The 24078-nt window shown below is 44.9% G+C and overlaps 1 protein-coding gene across 6 annotated transcripts; it reads right to left on the minus strand.

Annotated features, from left to right (window-relative positions):
* Positions 1-948: 948 nt before the first annotated feature.
* On the minus strand, positions 949-24049 carry HP1BP3 (heterochromatin protein 1 binding protein 3). 6 transcript variants are annotated; one of them, XM_054222102.1, is made up of 15 exons: positions 23976-23991; positions 23226-23358; positions 15470-15669; positions 14933-15035; positions 13349-13499; positions 12856-13015; positions 11643-11786; positions 10995-11075; positions 9177-9331; positions 8310-8400; positions 7455-7614; positions 4133-4244; positions 3011-3148; positions 1879-2160; positions 949-1507 (listed from the first exon to the last, which is right to left on the minus strand). In XM_054222102.1, exons 3-15 carry the CDS (start codon positions 15563-15565, stop codon positions 1435-1437), a joined length of 1746 nt encoding a protein of 581 aa, XP_054078077.1. In that variant the 5' UTR covers positions 15566-15669; positions 23226-23358; positions 23976-23991; the 3' UTR covers positions 949-1434. The 6 variants fall into 6 exon arrangements, with proteins under 6 accessions (XP_054078077.1, XP_054078075.1, XP_054078076.1 ...); XM_054222100.1 differs by lacking the exon at positions 23226-23358 and having other exon boundaries at positions 23976-24049; XM_054222101.1 differs by lacking the exons at positions 23226-23358; positions 23976-23991 and adding an exon at positions 18757-19364.
* Between the last annotated feature and the right edge of the window lie 29 nt (positions 24050-24078).

A 24078-nucleotide genomic window follows, 5' to 3' on the forward strand; every position in this document is an offset into this window, starting at 1 on the left:
GGGAATGTTACTGGGAAGAGGGAGGTTACAAAACAGCCCCCAGCTGGGCCAGGACTCCTCCTCCCCAGAAATAGCCTACGGATGAGAGAAGCTGTTTCTCAAATCCGGCTCGCCCTCGCCCCTGCCCAGAGGAAAACGCTGACAAACCCCACCGTTTGGGTACAAGTAGCCCTAGGGAAGAGCCATTAACTAATGTTGCTAATTGCTCGACCTCCCTGCGGATTACTCTTTGATTGGGGCTTTCACTCTCCCCGTTCCGTGTCAGCCGTGATTTTTTGTTAACCTGCTGTTTGCCCCCTCCTTACGGGGCTGGGAACAATTTAGAGCATTTCTATAAGAATTTTTTAAACTCCCGGCTGTTAGAGGTCGCACACTGGGACGGCAAGTGAAAAGAATGAATTCAAAGAAGGCTATTTTCTCCTTTTCCCATGTTATTTCTAGAGGTACCTCCACTCCTCTCAGCACGGTACGTGCAAAGCTCTTTCCGAAAGGACGTTAAGTGACAAGACTGTCAGGTCACATTCGAAGGAGCGGCGCTGCCCTGGCCGAGGGAGAGCCGGGGACGCGGTGCGGCGTGTTTTGAATGTTGGCGCTGCTCTGTTGAGCGGGGCAGAGGTGGGGAAAGATTTCAGATGGTCTTTTTTGTCCCCATTGGCCACTGACTGGGGGCAGAGGGAGAAGAGGAGCGGGAAGAGGTTCAACCAGAGCTTTCTTCTCGCTCACCTTTGTCTCCAGAGAAACCAGGGAAGAGAAAGGTCGCAAGTCCGTCCAACTACAGAGCTTGGCAGGGTCTCAGGCTAAAATAGCCCCCGTTTGCAGTCTTTCACGCCAGCAATGTACTTTTAACAAAGATTTGCCTCTGCAGCGATCCACGGCAACTGTAATTCCCTCCTCTTCCAGGAGGAGAAAGCTGTGGCCAGGAGGAGAAAGGACACACAAAGCGGGGCCTGGAATCTAGTTTCACTTTATTTTAGCAAACTGCATGTTCGTCACTTATCAACATCGCTACATTAGCAATTGTATAGCTCTCCAACTTCTCTTTAAAAAAGGGTAAACAAGAGGTGACAAAACTCAGGCTCTTCATCTCTTAAAAACGTTTGAAAGTTGGATTCAAGAAGACTTTTATATATTTTGGTTTTAAGGTAACAGATGTGGTGTGGAAACACTAATTGAAATCACCCGCCTAACGGAGAACTACCCCTTTTTGGAGCCCCTCTGGCATCAGACCATCAGTAGACGCTGCAGCCTCCGTCTACTGAAGATCTGACTCACCGTCAAACAAACCTTGCTGGTTCTGAAGGAGCCGAACGCGCCGCCTCCTCAGCCCGTCGCTCTAACGGCCCAGCAGAAAGAAGCACCTCCAGGACTCAGTGCAAGTGCTGTATGTACACTGCTTCTTCACAGAAGCGTTAAGGACCTCGTCGTGCAGGGGATCTAGGGAGGACTCTTCTGCCGTTGCACCTTCTCATTAAGAATCACATTCCCCCAATCATCCTGTTCCTGCTGTCTAAAGATATAAAGATCTTCTTTGACGAATTTTTTTAAAAGCCAGCCCTCCCCCCCGAAACGCAAGAGGAACACCGTAAAATGTACAGATTATATATGTCTTAGAAAAGTCCTAAAATTATTGCAGAAACTAAAGATGACTTGTTCCAGGGGAGGGGCGGACACGAGGCACAGCATTGGGATCTAACAAACGCTCGGGTTGGTTTGACTTAGTTTTCAGCTTTTTCCCCCCAACATTCAGGAAAAAAAAAAAAAAATAATAAAAATTACAGAAGTGTTTAAGCATCAGAACTAAAATACAAATGCACGTTGACTTATAAAACAAGATTGTGGATTTGACCATGGGATTCCCTGACAGTGGAAAAATTTTACTTTTTTGCCCGGAGAGATTTCCTCATGGTGGATTTGCCCTTGGCCGAGGGTTTCACTTCCTTCCTCCCGCTGGCTGCTGGTTTCTTGGAAGAGCTGCCACCAGAGGGTTTCTTGATGGCTGAGGCTGCTGGTTTGGCTTTCTTCGCGGGGGTTTTGACCTTGGGAGGGGGCTTTGCTTTCCCCCGGTGGGCTGCGGGGGTTTTTCTTGGCTTGGGTTTGGACTCCCTTCGCTTCATCGGAGGGGCCCTGCTCCGTGATTTTGGAGGCGGCCTCTTCTGCATCCTGTCAGAGAGAGAGAGACGGCACAAGATCTCAGTGGAGGCGCAAATGCTACCCAGAGCCGAGCTGCTGTCGTCAATTTGCATAAACGAAGCAGATCTTGGCATCCTTGTTCTTTACCACGGATGTTCCTTTATGCAGCAGTACATTTCATTAGCTAAATCCCAAAGAGCAAGAACTCCTCTGGTGGATCTTGCCACGCTAAGCACTTCTCAATCCCCACAGCGCCCTGCCAGCGAGGTTTGCAGCTCCTTCGTTAGGCATATAAATGTACAAATAATGGCAATGAATCAAAGCCAACTGTCAGAACAATTAGAGACCTAAGCACTATCTCCCCTCTCTAAATGGAATTTTATTACTTAACGAACAACACTTAGCTTAAATCCACATTCTGAGTAAGGCAGGTTTCATATCTGGCTACAGAACTGCAAATTATGCTGTAGGGAAAAGTTTTCATAAGGAAACACTTAATAAATACAAAAAGTCCCATGTGAAACGTCACGCTTTGGGTAAAGCACAAAAGGCACAGGGGAGACTAAAGGGCGATACAAAGAATAAATAGAGGCTCTCCTCTCATCTGGAGGAAAAAGAGGTTAGCTTCAAATTACGGAACAGGGGAGATCGGTATCTCCAGAGCAAGGCACTGCTTCTGCACACACCTCCCGGAGAAGTCCTGATCCTGACAGTGCCCCAGGAATTCAACCATAATTAGAAACAACTTCTTCCAACACCTCCTGAGCAACAGCCTTGTGGATAAATAACCACACCACGAGACAAACCTGGGCACTCTACAGCTGCGACAGTCACTTTTATTTCATCCAAAGGAGCCCATTTATCTCTCATGCTGCCTTACCTCTTCTTTGGTGGTGGCTCTTCCTCCTCAGACTCTTCCTCTTCCGATTCTTCCTCCTCCTCAGATTCATCCTCTTCTTCCTCATCAGATTCCTCGGAGTCCTCATCCTGCTGCTTCTCTGGGTAGAGCACATCTGGGCTACAAGAGGGTTCTTGTCAGAGTGTGACTGACTTCTAAGGACACGACCGGGGGGTCGGCAAGCCCTGGGTAACCCTGGCTCTCATCAGGCACTGCTGCCCACCCGCCTGTCAGGTTACAGCTCTGAGCCTAATCCAGAAATACCCGCACGACTTTGGTGTTTGCTGGCTAAAGCCAACGTTATTTAATCTCTGCAATGGCAGAAGTGCGACAGCTTGTAAGTCCCCAGGAATGCCCCAGCCCTAAGCTATCCTTTCTCTGGTCCTCTTCCTCATTGCTCCTCCTGTGCAAACACAGGAAGGCAGACAAAGGGACAAGATCAGATTCAGTGACTCCGAACACAGGCTGAAGCCACTGAGGACTTTGTAGGTATGCAATAAAGGAAGGTGGGAAGCAGAGACTTTATTGACTAGGCTGCCAGTTGGCTCTTCGTGGGACACTAAGTCACCATCCCTGGGCTCTACGCGGCCCAGCACAATATATGCTCACAGCAGGGGAAGAAAGGCTGTTTTAGTCTCACAGTAGCTAATCTAGGTCATCTTCCCTCCTCCCGCCTCTCCTCCACATCAGCATTAAGAAAGGCAAACAGCTGGGTCCTACTCGTTATGAGCATCCTTGCGTTAAGAACAACACACTCTACCTGCTCATGCGAGTTTGTTTTAGCATGGAAACACTTAAATAGCCCCTGTCCTGCAAAAAAAAAGCATCACAACAGAGCATCTGAGAATATCGAGCCCAATATTTTTATTGCCTTTAAAAGCTTCCCTTGCTAATGAAGTCAGCTTTACGTCCACTCGCAGTCAGACACCCAAGTAATGTCATTATCTAGAGCGAGGATGGGTGACAATGGTGTGGTTCACCAGTTATTAAACCCTCCACAAACTTCCCTGTGAAGGGCAGTGCTGAAATTCATGGGTTGACCCCCTATCCAGCTGATCTATGCAACACTTATCTCAAACATCATTTTACTGCCAAGCTCTTTACCTAGGGTAATAAGGGAAGCAAAGCTGAAAGGTTCCGCTGAAGCCCTTTCCAGAAATTTGCTCCATCCAGCCATTCTTTTCACATTTCTGCAGGGTTTTCTTTAGTAGATGCACTGCAGGGTGGGGAAAAAAAAAAATAAAAAAATCAGAGAAAGGTTGTGTTACTATCTTTATCTACTTGTCTAACCTTACTGCTCTCTGCAGTGCCCTCTGAAATCAGAGCTGGAGAGTCAGGAGGAAGTCTCCTTTGCCCAGGACACCTGCAGGAGAATGAAACAGCACCGGAGACCCAAGACGCGTGAAGGCATCACCGCATGCTTCTTTCAGCACTCAGCAAAGAGCAACTGCTGCATGTAGGACCTGGCTAGACCACTGCATTTACAAGTTTTAGTACGTCTTATTTAAAGGGAAATCTGCTCGCAGGTAATTTTCAGAAAGAAGATACGAGTGTCCTGGTTTGAGGGACACAGGACTAATTTCCTCAACGCTGAGCCAGTATGGCTTTAAACGCTCCAAAGGAGAAGTCAAGAACAGTGCAGGTTATTGATGGCACGATCAAGGAATCCTCTTTATAAATGCATTCAACAGCGCCATGTAACAACTACTGTCCAAACTTAACCCGAGCCTCAGCTTTCTTCAGCCTGTTCTCCAGAGTGCTTTTTAAAACAAGTCTTTACCCTCTTTTGCCCTCCTCGTGTTCTTAATTTCATACGTGGTGCATCTTTCCCCGTTCTGTGGTTTGTTTGGTTTTTTGTTCTTTTTTTTTTTTTAAGGGAAAATATTTGGTCTTGAAATATGACAATGCACTTTTTATTCCAGTCTTCTGTTCCATCGTGCGCTGTGTAAGAATTGTAACCAAAACTGCGCAAGTAAAGGGGATCTTTGTCTCTGGCCAAGGGATGAGGTTTTTGGTCAGTTCAAAACCATTTTCAGCTGGAATTAGAGGGACCATTTACATATTTAGCTCCCTCCAAACCAAGGGAAAAAGCAAGGCCTGCCCTCAAGCACGTTCCAAAGAGGTTCACTTGAGAAATGGAAAGAGAAAAATACGAAGAAACACACTGGCTAAACTGTCTTCTGAATCTCTTCTGTACGATTAATGAAAAGGTATTCGCTCCAACACTCCTGCAACAGGCTTTTATCAAGAACTGACATTTCACATCAAGAGAATCATTTGGGACAGCGCCACACCTTCACCAGCCTACAGCCTACCTCTGCCGAAATGTTTTAATTTGAATGGTTGTCCTGGGTTGAGCGACACAGGACTGATTTCTCTTCTAATGCTGGGGAAAATGCCACTTTTGGAAGACTCTAATGTCTGAATTTGGGGAAAATATTTACTTTATAGCCAGCTAAGCTATGTGGGATTCAAGGTCTCAGTGTTCTTAAGCCTTGTCAGGTGCAGAGATGAGGAGGAACAAAGCCTGGGCGTTTGACCCAGGCTGGCCAACAGGATTATTTCATACCATGAGCACCACATTCAATGTAAATTAGAAAATTTGCTGAGGAGTTCTCTTTCTCCCTTGATGGCGGCGGTCCAGAGAACTCCTTGCCCCGGATCCTGGAGCCCTGAGCCTTACCCTTCCTCCTGAAACTGTAGCACTCGCAGCGTCCCACATTTGCTGTCCCCTGCTGGGAGTGCACAGCTTCCTAATGATAGAGTGGGCTGAGTATAATCCTTGTATATTTTATATTGTTATCGGGATCAATACTGGTTCTTTAGTATTATTGTTAATTATTTAGCCTTATCCTATTAAATCTATTTATATTTCAACCCTCGTGTTGCCTTGCTTTCCCTGATTCCCCTTTCTGGTTGGGGAAGGGTCATCGGGTGATAGACTAATTGTCTAAATGACAATAAATTGTTATGGGTTTTATCAAACCACAACCCTGGCACTGGAAGAGCTTGCACAGCTAATTGAGTTGACTGTATCCATTAAATTACTAGCGTTGCAACATTAGAATCATCATAGTTCAAGAACTCTTTAAAAACCCCACGCTTTTATAAACAGGAGCAACACATAAAACATAAGGCTGTTTTTACTCTGGGTACCAAAAATCAATAGCAGCACGTAAAGGATTTGACTCCGGTCGAGTCTAGTTACAAGTACGAGGCTTTGCAGTCCATACCTGCCTGCTTTTACATCTCACCAAATCTTCCTCCAGTTGCTCTTAAAACAGAGCAGAGATCATCAAAAATCCTTTTATGTAACGGAAGGAGAAAGAAAACAACAGATTGCAAGCTGAAATTTCCTTATCCAACCTGCAAGACTGACAAGCACTAGAAGCTGGCTAAACACAGGCCTCGAAGGACCAGGGCAATTTCCAGTGGTCCTGCAAATAAATCATGCGAGGGCTTAGTAAGCCTGAAAACTCTCTTCCCTGCCCCAAGATTAAGAAGTCACACTTGACATCAGTCTCTAATCGGCAGAAGGCCTCGGGCAACTTCCTTAGCCCACAGTGAGCAAGGGAACCTGTGCTCTTCTATCTGTCAATAAGCCCCGAATCACACAGCAGTGCTGATGCCGTGCTTCAGCTCCAGGTGAAGCGTGTGGGATCAGCAGTCTCCTCTCCGGCCCCACGTCCTGAGAAATGGCACCAGCACCATTAAACCACAGTAACAAACTGATCTACTTTTAGGCCTGACTCTAGCAGAGACGGCTGCGAGCTCATCCTGCTTCAAATGACCTCCAGCCTCAGTTAAACAACTGCACAGACCAAATAATGCAAATAAGCCATTAGAAAATCTGTTAGTATTGCTCCTGCTAATGCAAAAGTCAAAACAGACATTAATGTAATTCCTGGGAATAAAGACATGCCAAATCTCTTTCCAAATATAACAGGATTAGTTTCTCTACTCACTTGCTTGACCTTTTAAAATAAGAGCCAAAGAAGGACCTCAAACAAATCAGCAAGAGTGATTTTTTTTTTTTTTTTAGAGTTAGACTATGCAACTTGTCTAAATAAAAAGCAACTAGGAACTGTGTTTACGCCAAGCTGTAGGCTTTCGAAATAGAGACAGATCAAATCAACTTGGTGATTTAAAAACAATAAACTACTTGAATGCTATTCCTCCTTCCTGTGAACATGCTATAGACAAGAGAAACATGCATTATGTCTCAGAAACTAGCCTTTGTCAGGCTTGAAAGGAACTAATGGGAATTAAAAACACTGAGCATCTCTGCAGCACAAAGAGCCGTGCAGCTGTCATTTCCCCAGCAGGCTCAACGGAATAGCTGAAAGGTGATGCACAGACACATCTGCAGCTGCAGGACTCTCTTTCAGCATGTAAAAGAGAAGCGTTAGGCAGATCGCTACTTTACCCTGGAAGTTGGAGTTGGTCCCTGGGTGGTTTTCCAGGATATACTTCTTCAGCGCTGTGGTGGAGCAGGTCTTCGGTTCGTTCATGGCCGCAATTGCAGACAGGATGGCGTCTTCCATCAGAGTCCCACCCAGCAGGGGCTTCTCCCCTGATTTCTTCAGCTATTTTCCAAGGAGGAAGAGAAAAGCATCAAGACAAAATTCTCCCAAACCAGGTCAGGACAAGCTCCTCTGCACCAGGTGGGTCGGCGCTCCTGCATTAGCACAGATACGTTTTATATTAAAACACTGCACAGGGAACGCTGCTCTCTCAGCTTTAACTGGGAGGAGAGGCCTATTCAGTCAACTGGCCTGGAGTGCTTTTTATCAGTAACACATTGTCCTAGTCCCCAAATACATGGCAAGGATGTGGGAATCTAAGGGCCTATCACTCAGGGAAGGAAATCAATCAGATCTTCCTCCATCCCACAGACCAAATGTACCCAGGAGACTTCTATGGCATAGACACAAGGAAAAGACGTTGCAGGCATCTGGGGTACCTACTGCACTCGGAATTAGTGATGGAAAGGAACGCTCACCCCACCATCTCCCCTACTGTGCTAGTGAGTCAGAGCTGAAGCAGCATGTGGAACACGCTAAGCAAGGAAGGCAGGGGGGTCTGCTCCAGAAATGTAGACCAAGAGGAGAATAAGAGTCCTACTGCTTCAGAGTTTGACAACTCCTGAATGTGACAAGCTGCTAAAGAAAGGTGTACCCAATAAAACTTGGGGGGTAGTGGGGGGGAGAGGGCGCGTTAACTTATATCCAAGGCTTGTGGACAGTACAGTCAACAAAACAAGATGAACTCTGGTTCTGACCTGGAATGTCCCAGACGCTCCCTTCCCTGTGATCTGCTCTAACTGGCCCTTCTCTACAGCTCTCTGCAGGGCATTCTTCAAGAGCTGGGGTCTGAAACACAGGAGGATAAAGCTTTACTGACACACACTGACAGCTTAAAAAACAAACAGAGAAACAACACTTTATACGGAGTGTGAGCAGAGCAGTACTTACAAGTGGTATCTGCCTACATACAGACATTTTAAATGGAGATCTGTCAGCAAGCGCTGATTACATGAGAAGAACAATGTACGTTAGCGGAAATTCAACTGCAACGCTTTCTCAGTGTCACTGCGTATCCAGAAACAGACGAGCTTCGCTTGGAAGGATTTACTCATTTCGAAAAGCACATTTGGACTCGGTGGGCAATGAGTCAGTCAGCTCGTAGACAAACAAGGGACTGAGTACAAGCCCCTGTAAGAGGTGACGCACAGGGTTTTCCTTGATTTGCTTCCTCCCCAAGCCCTGACCCGCTCCGAATGGTCAAACTTAAAGATTCCTGTAAGCGTGTGCCAGTTAAAGCATGGAGAACCAAGGGGGACAAGATCCCAAGGAGAGACCTTTCACATTCACGCCAGCTGAAGGGCTCTAGTTTTGGTTAAGAGTGGAGCTGCACAGAGCTATGCTGATGTCGGCGTCAGAAACAAAGATTGGGTGTGGAGGGATGCAGAGAAAGGCAGAGCTTCTCCTCAACCTTTCCTGCAGGCTCCGCAATGCAGAGCACCACCTGTCTGCTGTCTGGTGAAATACTGAACCGAAATCACCGTGAAGGGAGGCAAAGCCAGAAGGCGGCCGTGTTTCACTGCTCCTCTGCAGCTCTGCTTGCAAAAGCGTACTCCTGCACCTACCTTATATCTACTTTGAGTTTGGGGTAATACTGAGACACATATTTCTTGATCAGGCTGTAAGAAGCTTCCTTCGGCTCACAAAGGCGGGTGAAAGCCAGCGGCAGGATATCTTCCAGCTTGACTTGTTGCTCTGCAGTCGGAGCGGAAGTGCTTTTCTGAAACACACATACTTTTACGCATCAGTGGGGCCTAAAACTCTGGGTTTTCTGATCCAACAATGCAGAGGTGGGGAGAAGTGCTCCTGACACTGGCCACAGATCTGGAAAATCAATTCTGTAAGGCAGCTCTTTAAATTAACAATTTTAATAGTTTAGCAGTTTAAGCAAAATCAAGCAAATTTGGTTGGAATTTTCATAGGAGTCTTAGGAAAGTTTTACAAACATAAACTGCTGAGTATTTAACAATATCTGTATTTTTAATGGTTTCCTTCGTCTTCTATAGACATTTTCCTCTGCTACCCTTCAACGAGACAGGTGAAAGCGGTTCATGCTGACATGTAACACAAAAACCAAAGGCAAGACCTGTTTACACAGGTCAAATCTTCCCAAAACTGAACAGGCAAACAGGAGTGCATTTTCTTTTTTTCAGATGACAGAATGAAACCTTGATTGAAGCCAACACTCCCTTCTGAATTTTCCTCCGTCCCTTTGTTACTGTGAGGAAGAGATGATTAGGAAAAAAATGTCCTGTCCTTTACACAGAAAAGAGTGGGGAAATGTGCTGAAGTTTAATGATTTTGATGCTGAACAGCAGCTTTGCTAACGGTCAAATGGGTGAGGGTGCTGCTCACCCAGACAGCTGCTCTACTGCTAGCTGAATTCACCGAAAACAAAAGCAAGCTATTCGTTTTGCAGCAACGCAGAGAAAGTAACTAGGAACAAAGACACTGATATGCTGCAGACAAGAAAAGTGATGTGTTAGCAGTTATCAGGTGCCTTGCTCAAACTTCTTGTGGAGCCAGTGAGCTCTATTTAAAAAGAAGTTACCCTGCAATTAGTTTCTTTCAGTGCCCTCGTACCAAGTGTGTCGCTCTTTCCTTCAGTTCTATGACTTTTGGTCTCCCCAGCAGCCAAGAGATAAGCACCAAGGCCTTACAATACTCCCTGGGTTCACCTGTCTAAGCTGCAAGCGGATCGGCAATTCCAGCTACGCATTTTGTAACTGCGGTGTTAGAAATGTGTTTCATACACCCAGGGCAGCAGGGAGTGGAGAACAGCGGTGCTGGAACCATGACTAGTTGTGAGGACTAGGCTCAAAAAAAAAAAACCCCACATCCCATTTTACTACCTCAGAACAATATACACCCAACATTAGCAGCTTGCTTCCAGAAGCCTTAGGACATTTTCTTCTTCCTCGCTCTGCCCTCACAGCTGATGGAAAAATGTTCATCTGACAGTCCTGATGACTGAAGTCTTCCATTTATCCATGCAATAGATATAACAGTAAAAGCAGTAGCATAAAGCTTTCTTGCAATACTCGAGAGGCATCTCTCTCTACCAGGTAAAGACAGAAAAGGAATTTCACGGTTATTCGGTTTTCTTCCTCTGAACCAAACCCTAGGGGTTTAATGTAAACATTTTAAGATTTTCATTATTCTACTTGGTTTTAATTTCTCAAAAGAGCTGTCTGATTCTGATTTTAGTGGAACGAGCATTTCAATTACTGCATTTAGCGAGGGAAAGTACAGCAAGGAGGAGAAAACTCTTTGGGTTGAGAGGAGGAGAATACTGTTTGGGTTTAGGTTAGGCTGCATTTTGCAAGATACATGTGTTTCAGTGCAAGATTTTTCGGAGTATTGTTTAAAACGGTCCATCTTACCTTTCTGTCTCTGGCTTTTGGAACAGTTTTTCCTGCACTAGACACCACCACAAAGCTCCCAGAAGCTCCCTTTCCCTTCACCTAGTTCAAAAGAAAGCCCGTTTCAGTCTTTAACAAAGTAACTCCGAGTAATAACAACCTGAAAGAGACTAGCTGACGCCATTAGGCAGATTTTGAATGCACCGTCACCACCCTGGCAATGGGCTGTTGTGGCAGAGGCCCGATTTGAACCCACTGAAACTTCAGTAAGATCAGAAACTACAGTGAGACGTTAGTAACACACTCTGCTGTCCTGACCAGGAGACCCTAACAGATACCGCAGGCATAAATCACAGTGCTAAAGGAAACATGCTGCTGCAGAAGTGACGTTGCTGGACTCGGTCTGAAGACACATGCTGCTGCAATGCCATATGACACAACAACAAGAAACGGTCATAAACTGCCGTAAACAAAAGACAACCGTGCAAAGTATGTAATTGACAGAACAACGCTGAAATTCTGTTAGTGTCTAACAAAGTGGAGACAGAGGTTGATTAAGCTCCACAAGGGAGAACACGATTACCCCAGAGACCCGCTAACAGAGTTTAAGAAACTCCTGTGTAGCTCAGCCCTACCAGCTCCACTGCTGCTCCACAAAGCAACTCTTACCTGTCTAATGAGTCCCCTCTCCAGCTCCCTTTTCAACGCTTGCTTTAGAAGATAGCCTCTCCGCTCAAGCTCCAGGGAAGGGTATTTGTGGATGATGTATTTACGTATTGCAACGACTGATGCACCACTCTTTTGAAAGCACGCCTGAAAGAGAATCAAAAAATTAGTCGAAACCACCTGCACTGAAATTATCTTGCTGTGGAACTGGAAGAACAGAGACTGAACTGATGCATACAGACCAGCACATCGGCACAGGATGCCAGGGCTGGCCTTTTCCCCACAATGACTCAAGAGTATAAAATATGACTAACAAAATAGTTAATTTTCCCCTTCAGGGTAGCTGAGGAGCAGACAACACAAAAGCAGCACAGCAGGTGCGTATCAACTACTCCCCTATTCTGAAGTACTTACATGTAACGCCTTAAACACTGCATGCTACTACAAAATACAGTCACTTTTTGGCAAACCAACACTATACAACCAGTAAATAATTTTACTAATGTCAGATAGAGTAATCATTAAGTCAGAACAAGTTGCCAATTATTTTTTTTTTTTAAGAAGACAGAGGATTGACATTAGTAAACTAGTAAAAAACCTAAGTTGAAGTTCATATTTTGACGATAAAGCAGCTGGAAAGGCCATCTTGCAATTAAGGCTGGTGGAGTCCAGGCTTCCTGTGAAGGCAACGTGCGTGAACCAAGCCTCGAGGGGAGAGCAGCAGTTTTGCACTGCAACTACTACAGCACAACCAGGGGGGATAGAGCAAACCAAGACCGACACCGCTTTGGAATGCTAGTTTACAGTATCTCCATCTGTCCTGAATTAGAATAAGTTAACGCTGAAAAAAGCACGTAACAAATAGATGGATTAATCAAGGTAAATCAAGTTAAACATGGCTAGAAGGCTTGCCAAATTAAACGATGACAGCAATCAACCACATTATGTCATCATAGCTGTTTCTAATAACGCAATTAGGGAGGGGAACAAATTCTAAACAAAGAAATAAAGCTACAGGGCTGCCTCATCGTCATGGACTCACATATCAGCTCCATGGACTTTCAGGCAGAAGCATACACGTCTTATGCGGTAACTTTCCTGCTAACAGACAGCACTGTCATCTGTACCATCAGCAAGCTGAAATTGTGGATTTTAGGAGCACAAATTATTCTGCTTTGTGACAGATGAACAAAAGAAACATTTGTCTCCTGCTTACCCTGATAGCCTCAGTTAAAATAGCATCCATTTTGGGACGTGAGGTGGCAGCCATCTGAGTCTGCTTCTGTGCCCTAGCTAGCTGGCTAGCAGAAAGAGTAGCCCACGCAGGAATGGTCTTTTTCACCTTCTTCTCCTTTTCCTTAGACTGATCCTTCTCACTTAGGAAAAATACAAAGCAATGGTAAGACAAATGACACTGTAAAACATGGCAACAAGCAGAACGACAATTAAAAAAAAAAGGCACAGAACATCTGACACTGAAAATAATTTAAAGAACATTTTCTATTAGACAAAAGAGACCCTATCTTGATATTCAGCCTCACGCGCTTTCTAGAACAGCAGCTACACTTGATTGGTAGCTCCTTCCCAAGACACATGAGCACCTTTTAAAGGGATCCATCCTATTTTCCCCATCTCTTTTCTATCTGTAGAATCTGACTTTCTTCTGAATCCTACCCAAATTCCTGAATTCAGCACTAAGCAAGCCTTACTCCTTTTTGGTTTCTTCTGAGGACTTTGTTTCCCCCTTCCCTTCATTCTCAGGTTCCTTTGGCTGTTCTGCTTCATTGGATGCAGCAGGCAGGGTTTCACTCTCTTGTTCTTCTCCAACAGAGGCAGACTCCTCAGAAGTTACTTCCGCATCTAGAAGATACGAAAACGCATCAAGTTACAGCCTAAAACTAGCCTCTATTCAGAGGGTGGAAAAAAAAGCTTAAGAACACCCACTCAAAATCATTTCCCACCAGACAATTTCTTTTCTCTAATTTAAACATAACTTAAGAAATGAACGAAATTAGTGAAAGAGCTTTGAAAAGGTGTAATCAGCCACCAAATGCCAGAAGAACTTTGAGCAACACCATGTAGCATTTTTACAATGAACTAATTCCCCCAGTCTTTTCCTCTTAACCACAGCAGTTACTGTTACACTCATCCCTCATCAGAGACACTGGGGCGGGGAAATCAGTACCATGAAACACCAAGATTTTCCCCTATGTTGTGGTTTATGTGTTTTTAACTCAGAAAGGTACAAAACCATACATCTCTACATGAAATTTGGACAGATACATACAAGCAGCTTTGTTTACGACCAACTCGTCGTCAAACACCTCTGTTTCTGCACCTGAGGGATTTTAAGCTTCAATCACATTTTTCCAGACTTTGCAAAGCTTTAGATCACACGTGCATTTGCAGAAGCACTTGTCTATTAGCAGGATCAAATCCAGTCAGAATTTAACTCACCAAGCAAATTAACTCCAGTACATTTAGCTGAGAACGGGCCTTAGAGACTGGGCTGCCTGCTAGATAAGATGCGTATAAAGTGCCATTACCCACTTTTTGGATAAAGAGCTGTCTACTGTGACTGCTCCACGCATTAGACAGTTTCTCTATCTCTGAGAACAAGCTTAAGCACTCCTGCCACATTCTCCTGTGTTTTCCTACGTTTTCCCACAAAGGCATCATGCATTTAAAATATGCAGTGTATTAATAGTTAGTTTCATACGTACTTTATTTATTTGTGACACCAAAGAGGACAAAGTCTAAGGTCTCTAACTTCTGTTAGTGAAACTAACAGAATACAATACTGAAATGACACATTCTGAGAAACTGCGGTAAAGCTGCTAAGACCAGACATTAATATCAGACTAGATTTTATGACACGTTGTGGTAAAATCCTTTTGTTCAGGAAAAGAAAGAAAAAAAATTAAATACTTTGTTTTTCTACTCGTCAACTATACCTTTTGATCTTAACCCATCTTCCTGACACTACTGAAACTTCACAGTTTCTACCTTTACTCTAAAGGATGCACAAATTTAAAAGGGACTATATTTAGCTGTATTTTCATGTCTGGAGTGTCAGGGCTTTGCCACAGAATATGAAGGACAAAACAATTGGGCTCAGACTGAAGACAGTGGCTGCAAAATACAACTTCCCAATAACTCAGGAAACGGCTGTGAAAAGAAGCTAAGCATTCGTAACCTTTTAATCACAGCAGTAAGGTTTTTTTCAGGAGTTTTGGAACACATCCCTATGTTTGGATATACATTAGCAACTCACTATAGGACTATTACCGTACCTGCTTTGACCTCTTCACCTTCAGCAGGTTTGCTTTTGGGAGGAGTTTCCCGGGAAGAATTATTCACTGAGCGACGGATCGGCATCGTGTCGTCTTCAACTTTCTAGAAAAAGTATACAAAAATCAGTACCGATACTGGAAAGAATCGGAAAGTTTTTGAAACGGGATTAAAGTAAATCAAAGCAGCATATGTGGAAATATTCCGGTTACATTTGGATTTTTCAGAATTTTAGAAGACAGTAACCCTCAAACCTGCTTCTTTAAAGCATACTTGGAGAGGATAGTTTCACGTTTTACAATTATAGAAGAAATAATTTCTTTTCAATTCCAAATTAAATGAGATGACCATTTGAGGATTTTGACAAATACGTCATCTCAGGCAAAGCAGGGAAGGGGAAGGAGAGCACGTATGGGGTTTATTAGACTCCCAATTGAGTTTCCTACAAGCAGGGGAGAAAGAATACCAAGTAACCTTCAGCAGGACTGGAAGTCAAGGACTGATCCAAGGGCAAGCTTGGAGAATGGGCCAGCCCCTACCTCACTTAACTTGTCCGTGTGGATCAGCTGAGCTCCCGTTAAGAGTGGAAGCGCCTTATGATGCACGGGTTCAGCTTCAGACAGATCAGTCGCCATTTAAATTAATTTCTAGCCCCAAGTGCAGGTAACACTGTGGAGCCCCAGGTTTTAACCCCAAGGACTTTTTCCTAATGGTTTTCACAGTGCAGTGAGGAGTCAACCTAAAGTACAGAAGAGATGTGGTGTGAAAATTAACAAAACAAAAACATCTATGTCCATGTATCTAACAAACTAAAGACTAAAAAGAAAAGAAAGACAAATGACTTACAGCTTATGACTAACATAACTGACAATCAACACTTGCATTCAACAAAGACGCTAAAACATGTATGCAAACTTGAGCGCTATGGATATAGCAGAAATGGTAAAGGTATAAGCCAGAACTGCAGCCTGCTCCATTAAAACATATCTGAAAGAACAAAAAGGCTCTTTAAATTAACAGAAAGCATTAACAAAAAGCAGAAATTGCACTGTGCCTAAAGTAAGGCATTGAGGTAACCAGTAAGTCATTGACTTTGGGTAAAAGCAGGAGCTGACACATTGATCCAGCTTCTATCAGCCTAAGGAATTAAATCTGTTAGGCAGAAAATACACACACTGGGGACCCGAACCGTGCCCCTCCCAAACTAAACCCCATGCAATTTAGCGAAAAGAAGGAGTCCTTGAACAAGAAAATAACCATCAGCACAGCAGTCTCCATACCTTCTACAAAAAAATTAAAGCTTTACAAAACTCTCCTCCAAACACATGCAGCATCATGGATGCTGAATGGGTTAAGCATAGTTTAACCTTTCTTACCTGCTGCCCACCCGCCTGCTCAGCCTCTCCTAAGGAGAGGTGCTCTGCTATTTCCATCGCAAAATACAGGGTTCACTTGCTCATTCACTTCCTCTTCTCAGCACCCCCTTTCAAAACCTCAAAAGAAAAGCCTCACCTCTAGCGCACCAGGGCTGGACCCGGTCTCCCTGGTTCCATCCAAAGGATCAAGCTCCAGACTGCCCTCTTCCCCTCCTTACAGATAAACAGCCAAACGCTCCCCATTTCTACCTGTTCTGTCTGTTTTCTTTCGCTCGGACAAGAAGGCAGACACTTACCACAGATTTTCACTTCTAAGAGGTATTCCCCCAGCCTGAGTGTCCTCCTCTTGAACGGAGACCTAACATGACTCCTGGCATGGTTTTCAAAATGACTTTCACCAGTTTCAGCATTTTGCACTGCATTCTCCATTGCAGGGATGGATGCTCCGTACCACATCAATATCACCTCCATTACTCCGTATTTTTGCCAAAAAATATAGTCCTCTTATTACTCAGCAGTGGGGACTCCTCATCGATTGGAGGGATTTTCTCTACCTCAGTTATTTTCCCAGGCAAACCAAACCCCAGCTCATCTGCATGAAGCATTTTTGTTAAATCTCCAAGCTGTGTAGGTAGTTTCCATTCCGAAACCAGTGGCAGTGAAGGAAGAGTCAAGGGGAATGCGCATTAAGATACAATGGTTCCCAAGGACTGGTGACGCAAGAGGCTACATCATTGTACCTACAACACCTCCTCCCCAAATAATAAACTGAAAAATTAATAAGCTGAATGCACTGCTGGTGCAGGTGGGTGCAGTGTCACACCAGCTGCACACACCTACGGCACAACTGACCAAGAGACTTTCCTTTCAGTCTGATGGCAGGAGGACTAGAGACATGGCTAGGCAGCATTTCCACGGGAGATGCTCTAGAAGACAGACATCTAGCTGGCCATCTTCAAAACACAGCGCTTCTGACAGCTAAAGACAGTCAATCCGCTTCTGCAACATCTACAACTTCTCCTTTGACACCGAACAGTCATTCTGAAAAATGGCAGTGAACTAGCCCTGCCTCTGCACCAGTAGAAGCAAACAAGTGCAACAGAGACAGATATCCTCTTCTGAGACAAAACAGAAAAATCAAACCACACTACAAGCCAAAACTAAAATAAATGAGATGAGTGAAGATTTCTTATGAAATTTCAGCATGGGAAAAAAATACCAATGGCCAATTACAACATAGAAACTACAGCCCAGCACTTCTTTTTTTTTTTCTTCTGTTTTATGGGATCGTCCTCCCTTAAGCGTGGAAAGTGAGAGGAAAAATTAAAAATTTTCACCTGGCCTCGGTTCAGCATCAAGCATTTTTTTATTTTTTTTTTTTCTAAGAAGCATAGCCTGAAGCCCTTCAAAAAATGCCAGCATTTTGAAATGAGTCCTAAAATAACCAATAACAGATCCATCCTCAGGGAAATCAGTTGGGGGCTACAAAAGACATTTTCCCTGGGATTACTAAAACATACATACAAGCATGCACTCTGGCTGACCTGGTCCTGGGTTTTATTTATTTTTAAACTGTGTGACCTGCATGTCACACACATGAAAACACAGTACTCCCAACTTTGACTTAAAATTCCCCAAGTTCTAGAAAACCCTTTTGTTAAGATCACAGTATAAACTACTTGAGTCTTTGCTCTCAAGAGTGAAACTTAACACAGCACAATTCATAACTTCAGTGCCAACAATACATGCAAATAAGTCATCATCCAGCAGAAATTCAGAGTGCTCCAAACAGGAGCTTGTTGATTCCCTCCCATTCCCAACTCCTGCTCAAAAGGCCACGGGAATCAAAGAAGCAGGAGGATAATCACCTACTGACTTCAAAGCACCCATATTCAAGGGGCAAAGTCACAAGCACCACCTTGCAAAAGCATCACAGCTCAAGGACTGCTTTTGCTCGGCCAATTTCTTTCCGAAGAAGGATCAAAAGTAGTTTCCTGGACTGGGTGTGAAACGTCAACTACAAACAGGACTGAATTTAGTTTCTCAAAAAGATAAAGCAAAAGACTAGAAGGTTTTGCTACAGCAATGCAGAAAAACTCTCACCCCCTTCCAAATAAAACAGAAGATTTACTTAAATGAAAAATCAAGTCACCCAAGCCAACTGCTACCTGGACACCCTATGTATGAGATACAAAGACATCTTTAAATGCGTACCACCATTGCAAGCGTCGCTTTTAATAATAAGCAACTGGAAAGTAATAACTGTATTTTGCATTTACACAAATGTCAAACAAACAAATATTGTGCTTAGAAAGATGGAAGAGGCCATCAATTGAGGGTGCAGGTTCTCAAGGTGGTTGTTCAGTAACTCTCGCGTACACGTAGATCTAATGGATTGTCAGAAAAAAAAAAAATCACACCAGCAATGAAACAAACATCAGGATACCAACCTTTTCAAAAAGCTGCTTGAAAGTACAGATAGGAACTCCTCACACTCATTTTCCTATGTGTCATTTGAAGTGCAGGTTCGCAGGTTCCCCAACTATCATGAACTAGTCATTTCAAAGCTGGTAATCCAGCAAGGAGCTGATAAGCAACAAAACCCCCCAGCTTTCTGGATTTCTAGATGAGCAGGAATGGTCGACAGTATCCAGTCTCCCAGCTCAGGGAGCAGCCACTAATGGAAGGCCCAGTCAAAGGTACAGGTCCATGAACTATTATGAAAAAAATACACCCATCTCCTCCTAAGTTATCAACGCATCATTAGGAAAAAAGCCACGAAGGGAGGCTTCAGGGTCTGGATAATATTTCAGAAGAGTGGAGTCCCCCACCAATGTAAGAGACACAAGAATGTGCGTGAAAAAAAAAATTAATTTGAAGCACAGTTTGGATGAGTCCTTGGATTTCTACTGATTTGCCAGCTTATCTCAGACTTCCATCTCATTCAAGAGAAAGTATTTCAGGATAAAGTCAGGTCTTGATCATGGCAAACCAACCGTCACGCTGGTGGAAATACCAAGACACAAGGACTCGGGGTAGGGTGTACGGGCTGAGCAGACTGAAAACAAATATGCAACGGAAAAATGAGAAAGCATATCCAATCCTGTGCCCTTAAGGGTGTCCACTTACTGTTACATGACACGTACTCCGGTGATTGATGTGCTCTTAGACACGACTTGGAATACTGTACATGACATGGGTCTAGAAATCGGGTCAAAAAGGGCTAGAAAAAAGTTTTTATGTTCTTGCAGACTTAGGTCAGGGTGTCAAGGGATATAAAACTGCCAACCTTACAAGCAACGGAAGCAAGAATGACTGTTCATTATCAGAAAGGCTTAAAAAGTAAAGTAATTGTATTTTAAAAACAGGCTATAGATTATTGTGCAATTATCTATTACTATATAGTGCTGTCCTGAGCGGAAAAGCATTTAAATGTCTCAGAAGCCGCAGAAAAAAAGCACAGGAAATGTTAATATTTTTGCAAATCCAAATAAAACATGCCAAAATATTACCTTCTAAATTGCAAGCTGGCCAACTTTTCCAAGACTTCTGGCCCTCTGAAATCCTCAAACCTCTCCCCTAAAAATCCAGCTCAGGTAGAAGGTGTCTTACCAAAACCCTCAATATTTACATTGTCACAGAACATAAACATCCAGCAACAACTTTGATACAAATTTGTGTTTTGTAAAATGTATCAGCTAGAAGTTCTCAGCGGATTGCCTTCTGCAGCCTGCTTCAAAGAAGTTCCAGCTCTTACTGATCTCTCTTTTGTTCTTGCAGTTCACCAAGATGCCTGCTGTCTTAAGTCAGACCAGTAGTATTAAGTCATTTAAAACCGCCTAAAAACGTGTAGACAAATAAAATATCTTACCGAATACAGAATACAAGTTAGTCCCCACTTCTAATCCTTATTTGGCAGCCTGCTTGGAAATTCACTCCCGTTTCCCATCTGGCTGAGCATTACTCCACAACTCGCATTCCCATCGCTTTTGCTGCCATTCTACAAGTTTTGGGCTAACTTTGTCCTGATCCTTACAGCCACCGCGCAGCATCGATTTCCTGGGAGGTGTCCTAGTTCAGCGGACTTTTCAATCGCCTGTCTCCTGATTAAGCTACAAGGGCTGTATTTGCAGCTCTCTCCCCGTTGAGTCTCCCAGAGATCTGTTACAGGCTATCTGAGCCCCACGCTGCTGCAAGCATTACAAACCATCTTGTTTCAATTAAAGAAGAATCGTGGTCCAATACAAAGATCCAATAGCTCACCGCTTGCCAGGCAAGAAATACTTTGGCTTGACTAGCGTTACAGTTTCTATTTCCATCCACTCCTTCCCCACACAGTGTTAAGGGGGGGAACACCAAACCCCAAGTACATTAGGGTTCACGGGAGCACAGTGAAAATCTTTCACGCTTCTCGTTTCCAAACACATGCATTCGTACACACGGAGATCCAAATTTCTAAGTCTAAAGATACATTTTCATTTCAGGATAGCACTGAATTTGGACCTGCGACTCCAAACACCACGAATACAGCCTGACTTACACCTTGCCTATCCTGCTGCTCTGCTTTCACAGAGTAAAGCAAAGATTAAATACTGCCCCTTGCACGCACAGACGCTGCTTTCACTGGAAAAAAGAACAAAACAAAACAAAACGGCACATTACTATAGTGAGGTTGATGCTCTGCCTCGCAACCCAGGACCTAGCTCAGCGCCTCATCTCTGTTGGGGTATAATACTGAAACTCAAAGTCAGCTCAAGCTCAACAGATGTTTATTAAAATACAAGTAACGACCCATGCCTCACCGCCACGATTCTTCACCACCAAGAATGACAGGTCAATGTAAAAACCACTACAGGTTTCAGATTCTTTCTCAATCAATCTTTGACCTATACAGAAGACAGTAACAACAGATCATTTCCGTGGCCTGGATTATCTTCTTTTCCTATCCCCAGGAGTTTTTCTTCATATCCCCAGACACAGACAAAGCCAGGTGGCGTGCAACTTAAATTACGCCACTATTACACCTAGAAACATGCAAAAACTTCAGCTGAGGGATTAATAGGAAGCAGAATTTCTGCTTGCATAGCTGCCTAAAAATAATCCCTCTCAGCATGGATGCTCAGGATTGTGACAGTGAAAACCCCTGTGGGACAACAATTTTTGAACAAGCTTTGGCTCGTCTGGTCCATGATACAGATTCTCCATGTGCTGCCGCTGTCACAAGCGGCTATGGAATTCAATAGCCCATATTAGAAAGCAGAGAGTTCAGCTTTAAGTTTAGAACAGGTTTAGGTCACAAAACTACTCCAACGTGAAAATCCACTGCTGAAAGTTTCATAGCCTTGGATGAAATATCTTTGTTCCAGGATCCAACATTATGAATTTTGACAAACCACTGACACCTGAATGAAAATTTAGGCTGCTAACATTACAGACCAGGGCACAAAACTCTTACAGGCAACATCCTCCTTGCTTAGATGGAATGAATTTAAAACCACTATGTAAACCCTCCTCCCAAACTATTACTTATTCAGCCATCACCTACTATTCTATAGGACAAAACTATACATAATAAAAGGTATGATTTCCTTGCAGGCTATACAAAATCTACTCACACCTCGTATTAGAGTCCATCAACATAAAACTTCTTTTATTCTCCCTCATGGAAGTTAAAATCCTCACAACACCCTGGGTCACTTGTAACAAAACACTGACAAAAGATTTGCACATCAGTTTCTGTCGAAAGGGAAAACACCAAAAAAAAAAAAAAAGATATTCCGAAGACAAAAATAATTCAAGCAGCTGCTACCTGAGAAAAGTGCACGGTGCATTGAAGAGCGAATTAATTACATGCAGGTAAAGCAGAGAAAGGCTGCAAAAGCCAGATGTTTTCAAGGCATGTACACCAAGTTCTTCCCCCCGAACAGAAATTACATGGGGTTTTTTTTTCCCCCCTACCATTCCTCATTTCCACATGTTTCTCACTCTACCCACCGATCTCTAAGTCCCTCCTGAGGAAGGTAAGTGCTCTCCTGTGCAGTCCGTCAAAACACCTCCATTCTTTAATTGAACAGAAGAGATGCTCACCAGTGGTACCTTCCTCTCCTCTCATTCCCCCCACACATGCTGTTCTCACATGGACAAGCTCAATAGTACGACACTGTTTATAAACATGAGTACTTCTGAACCTTTCCCGCCTCAATAAGAGAGCTGCTTGCCAAAGATTGTTGGCCAACTATTTCTTGAAGATGCTAAAAATACTATTTATGGTGAAAACAAACAAACAAACAAACAAAATTCGCACGCTAGGAAATCAGAGTGCAACTATTACTCAAAAGGCCTGATAAGAACTGAGAAGTGACACGCTCGTTAACCCCGAAAAAACTCAGCTGCCAAGTATGACTCCTGAAAAGAGTAACCTGTGAAATACCAGAGATAGGAGCAAACTGTCCGTCTCTGCTACACTTTAAAAGGAGCGAACACACCCACAACCCCACATTATCTAACTTTTCTTGTCCTGCAGCACAGGCTGAGCGGTCCCCTGTGCTTTGCAGACACCAGTGAACGTGAAAATAGTTAGAATGCAGGCGGGAAGGCTTTATTCCAAACAGTGTCGCCGCTCTGGAGCTATCCTTGGGTAAGCTGGTGGAGCCCCTCTGGCCTGGCAAGAGCTGCTGAGATTTTGGTACGCTGCTCTTTCTCTCCTGAAGTTTTTGAAAGCTTTTAGCCCAAAACAGCAGTCTAGGCAATAAGGATAATGAAACTAGGAATGGCAGCCCCTCTGGAATAGTCCCATGCCAGACTGGAATTTAATAGCCTTCTCTGTGGAAAACCATGTGCAGTAAGTGGAGGAGGGTAATTAACATTCTTTAACCAGGCTGTGACCACCACAGGGTCTCGGGGAGGAACTCAGACGTGCCTCATAGTCTCACACTTAGGCCTGCATCCATCGCTGGCAGCGCCGAGGGGGACTCGGGGCTTCTTTTTGGCACAGCGGAGCCACACTGAAGTCTGGGACAGAGGTTTTCCTCGAGTGGCGGCACTTCCCCGGCCTCCGATGAAGTGAGTTTGTGGAGGAAAAAAGCAACAACAAACAAACCCGCAACCAAAAGGCGGGAAGGCCACCGCGGGAGCTAAAGCACTTCCGAAGTTTATAAATAGCGATTATTTATTGTGTCGCACCCCTATCAGCCCCTTCCGCCGCTGGCCTTGCCCCCGCCGCCCGCGGCGGCCCCGCCGGTGTTCCCCAGGTGTCAGCGGGACGGGAGAGGCGGCTCTGACGCCCGCCACCTCCTTTGTGAGGGGGGCCGGGGGGGCCCGCACCTCGCCAGGCCCGACCGAGGGGGCCCGCACCCCGCCAGGCCCGGCCGCACCGCTCGCAGGCCCCCGGAGGGCCGGGGCCGCCTCCTTGGGCCTGCACGGGGCCTGCACCCGGGTATGAGGCGGGGAAGGGGGGGAGGGCGGGGGGGCAGGCTGCGCTGCCCACCGCGACAGCCCCCGCGTCGCGACTCCTCACGACAGCCCCTCCCGAGGCCTGTCAGGGAGGGGGCGCGGCGCCGAGGGGAGTTCCCGCGCCCCTCCGCCAGGCCGCCCCCGCGCCTCGCCCCGCGGCCTACCGGGCCCCCCCGCTCCCCGTCTCCCCCCCGCCGCGGCACCGGGGGTCACTCACCAGCAGGCCCGGCGGACACAAAGCGGCCCCTCTAATGGCGGCGGCGGCGGCGGGGGAACCGGCGGGGGGGGGGGGCGGCGGGGGGGGGGCCGGGGCAAAGGGG

Source organism: Rissa tridactyla, chromosome 16 (assembly GCF_028500815.1).
Source record: "Rissa tridactyla isolate bRisTri1 chromosome 16, bRisTri1.patW.cur.20221130, whole genome shotgun sequence".
In the NCBI taxonomy this organism is placed as follows: Eukaryota; Metazoa; Chordata; class Aves; order Charadriiformes; family Laridae; genus Rissa; species Rissa tridactyla.

Coding starts and splice junctions, on each gene's coding strand:
- HP1BP3 (XM_054222100.1), bottom strand. CDS start 15,565: ATGGCGACTGATCTGTCTGAAGCTGAACCCGTGCATCATAAGGCGCTT. Junction 9,332..10,994: donor CAAAAGCCAGAGACAGAAAG/GTAAGATGGACC, acceptor TGTGTGTTTCAG/AAAAGCACTTCCGCTCCGAC. Junction 3,149..4,132: donor TGCTTCCCTTATTACCCTAG/GTAAAGAGCTTG, acceptor ACCCTCTTGTAG/CCCAGATGTGCTCTACCCAG.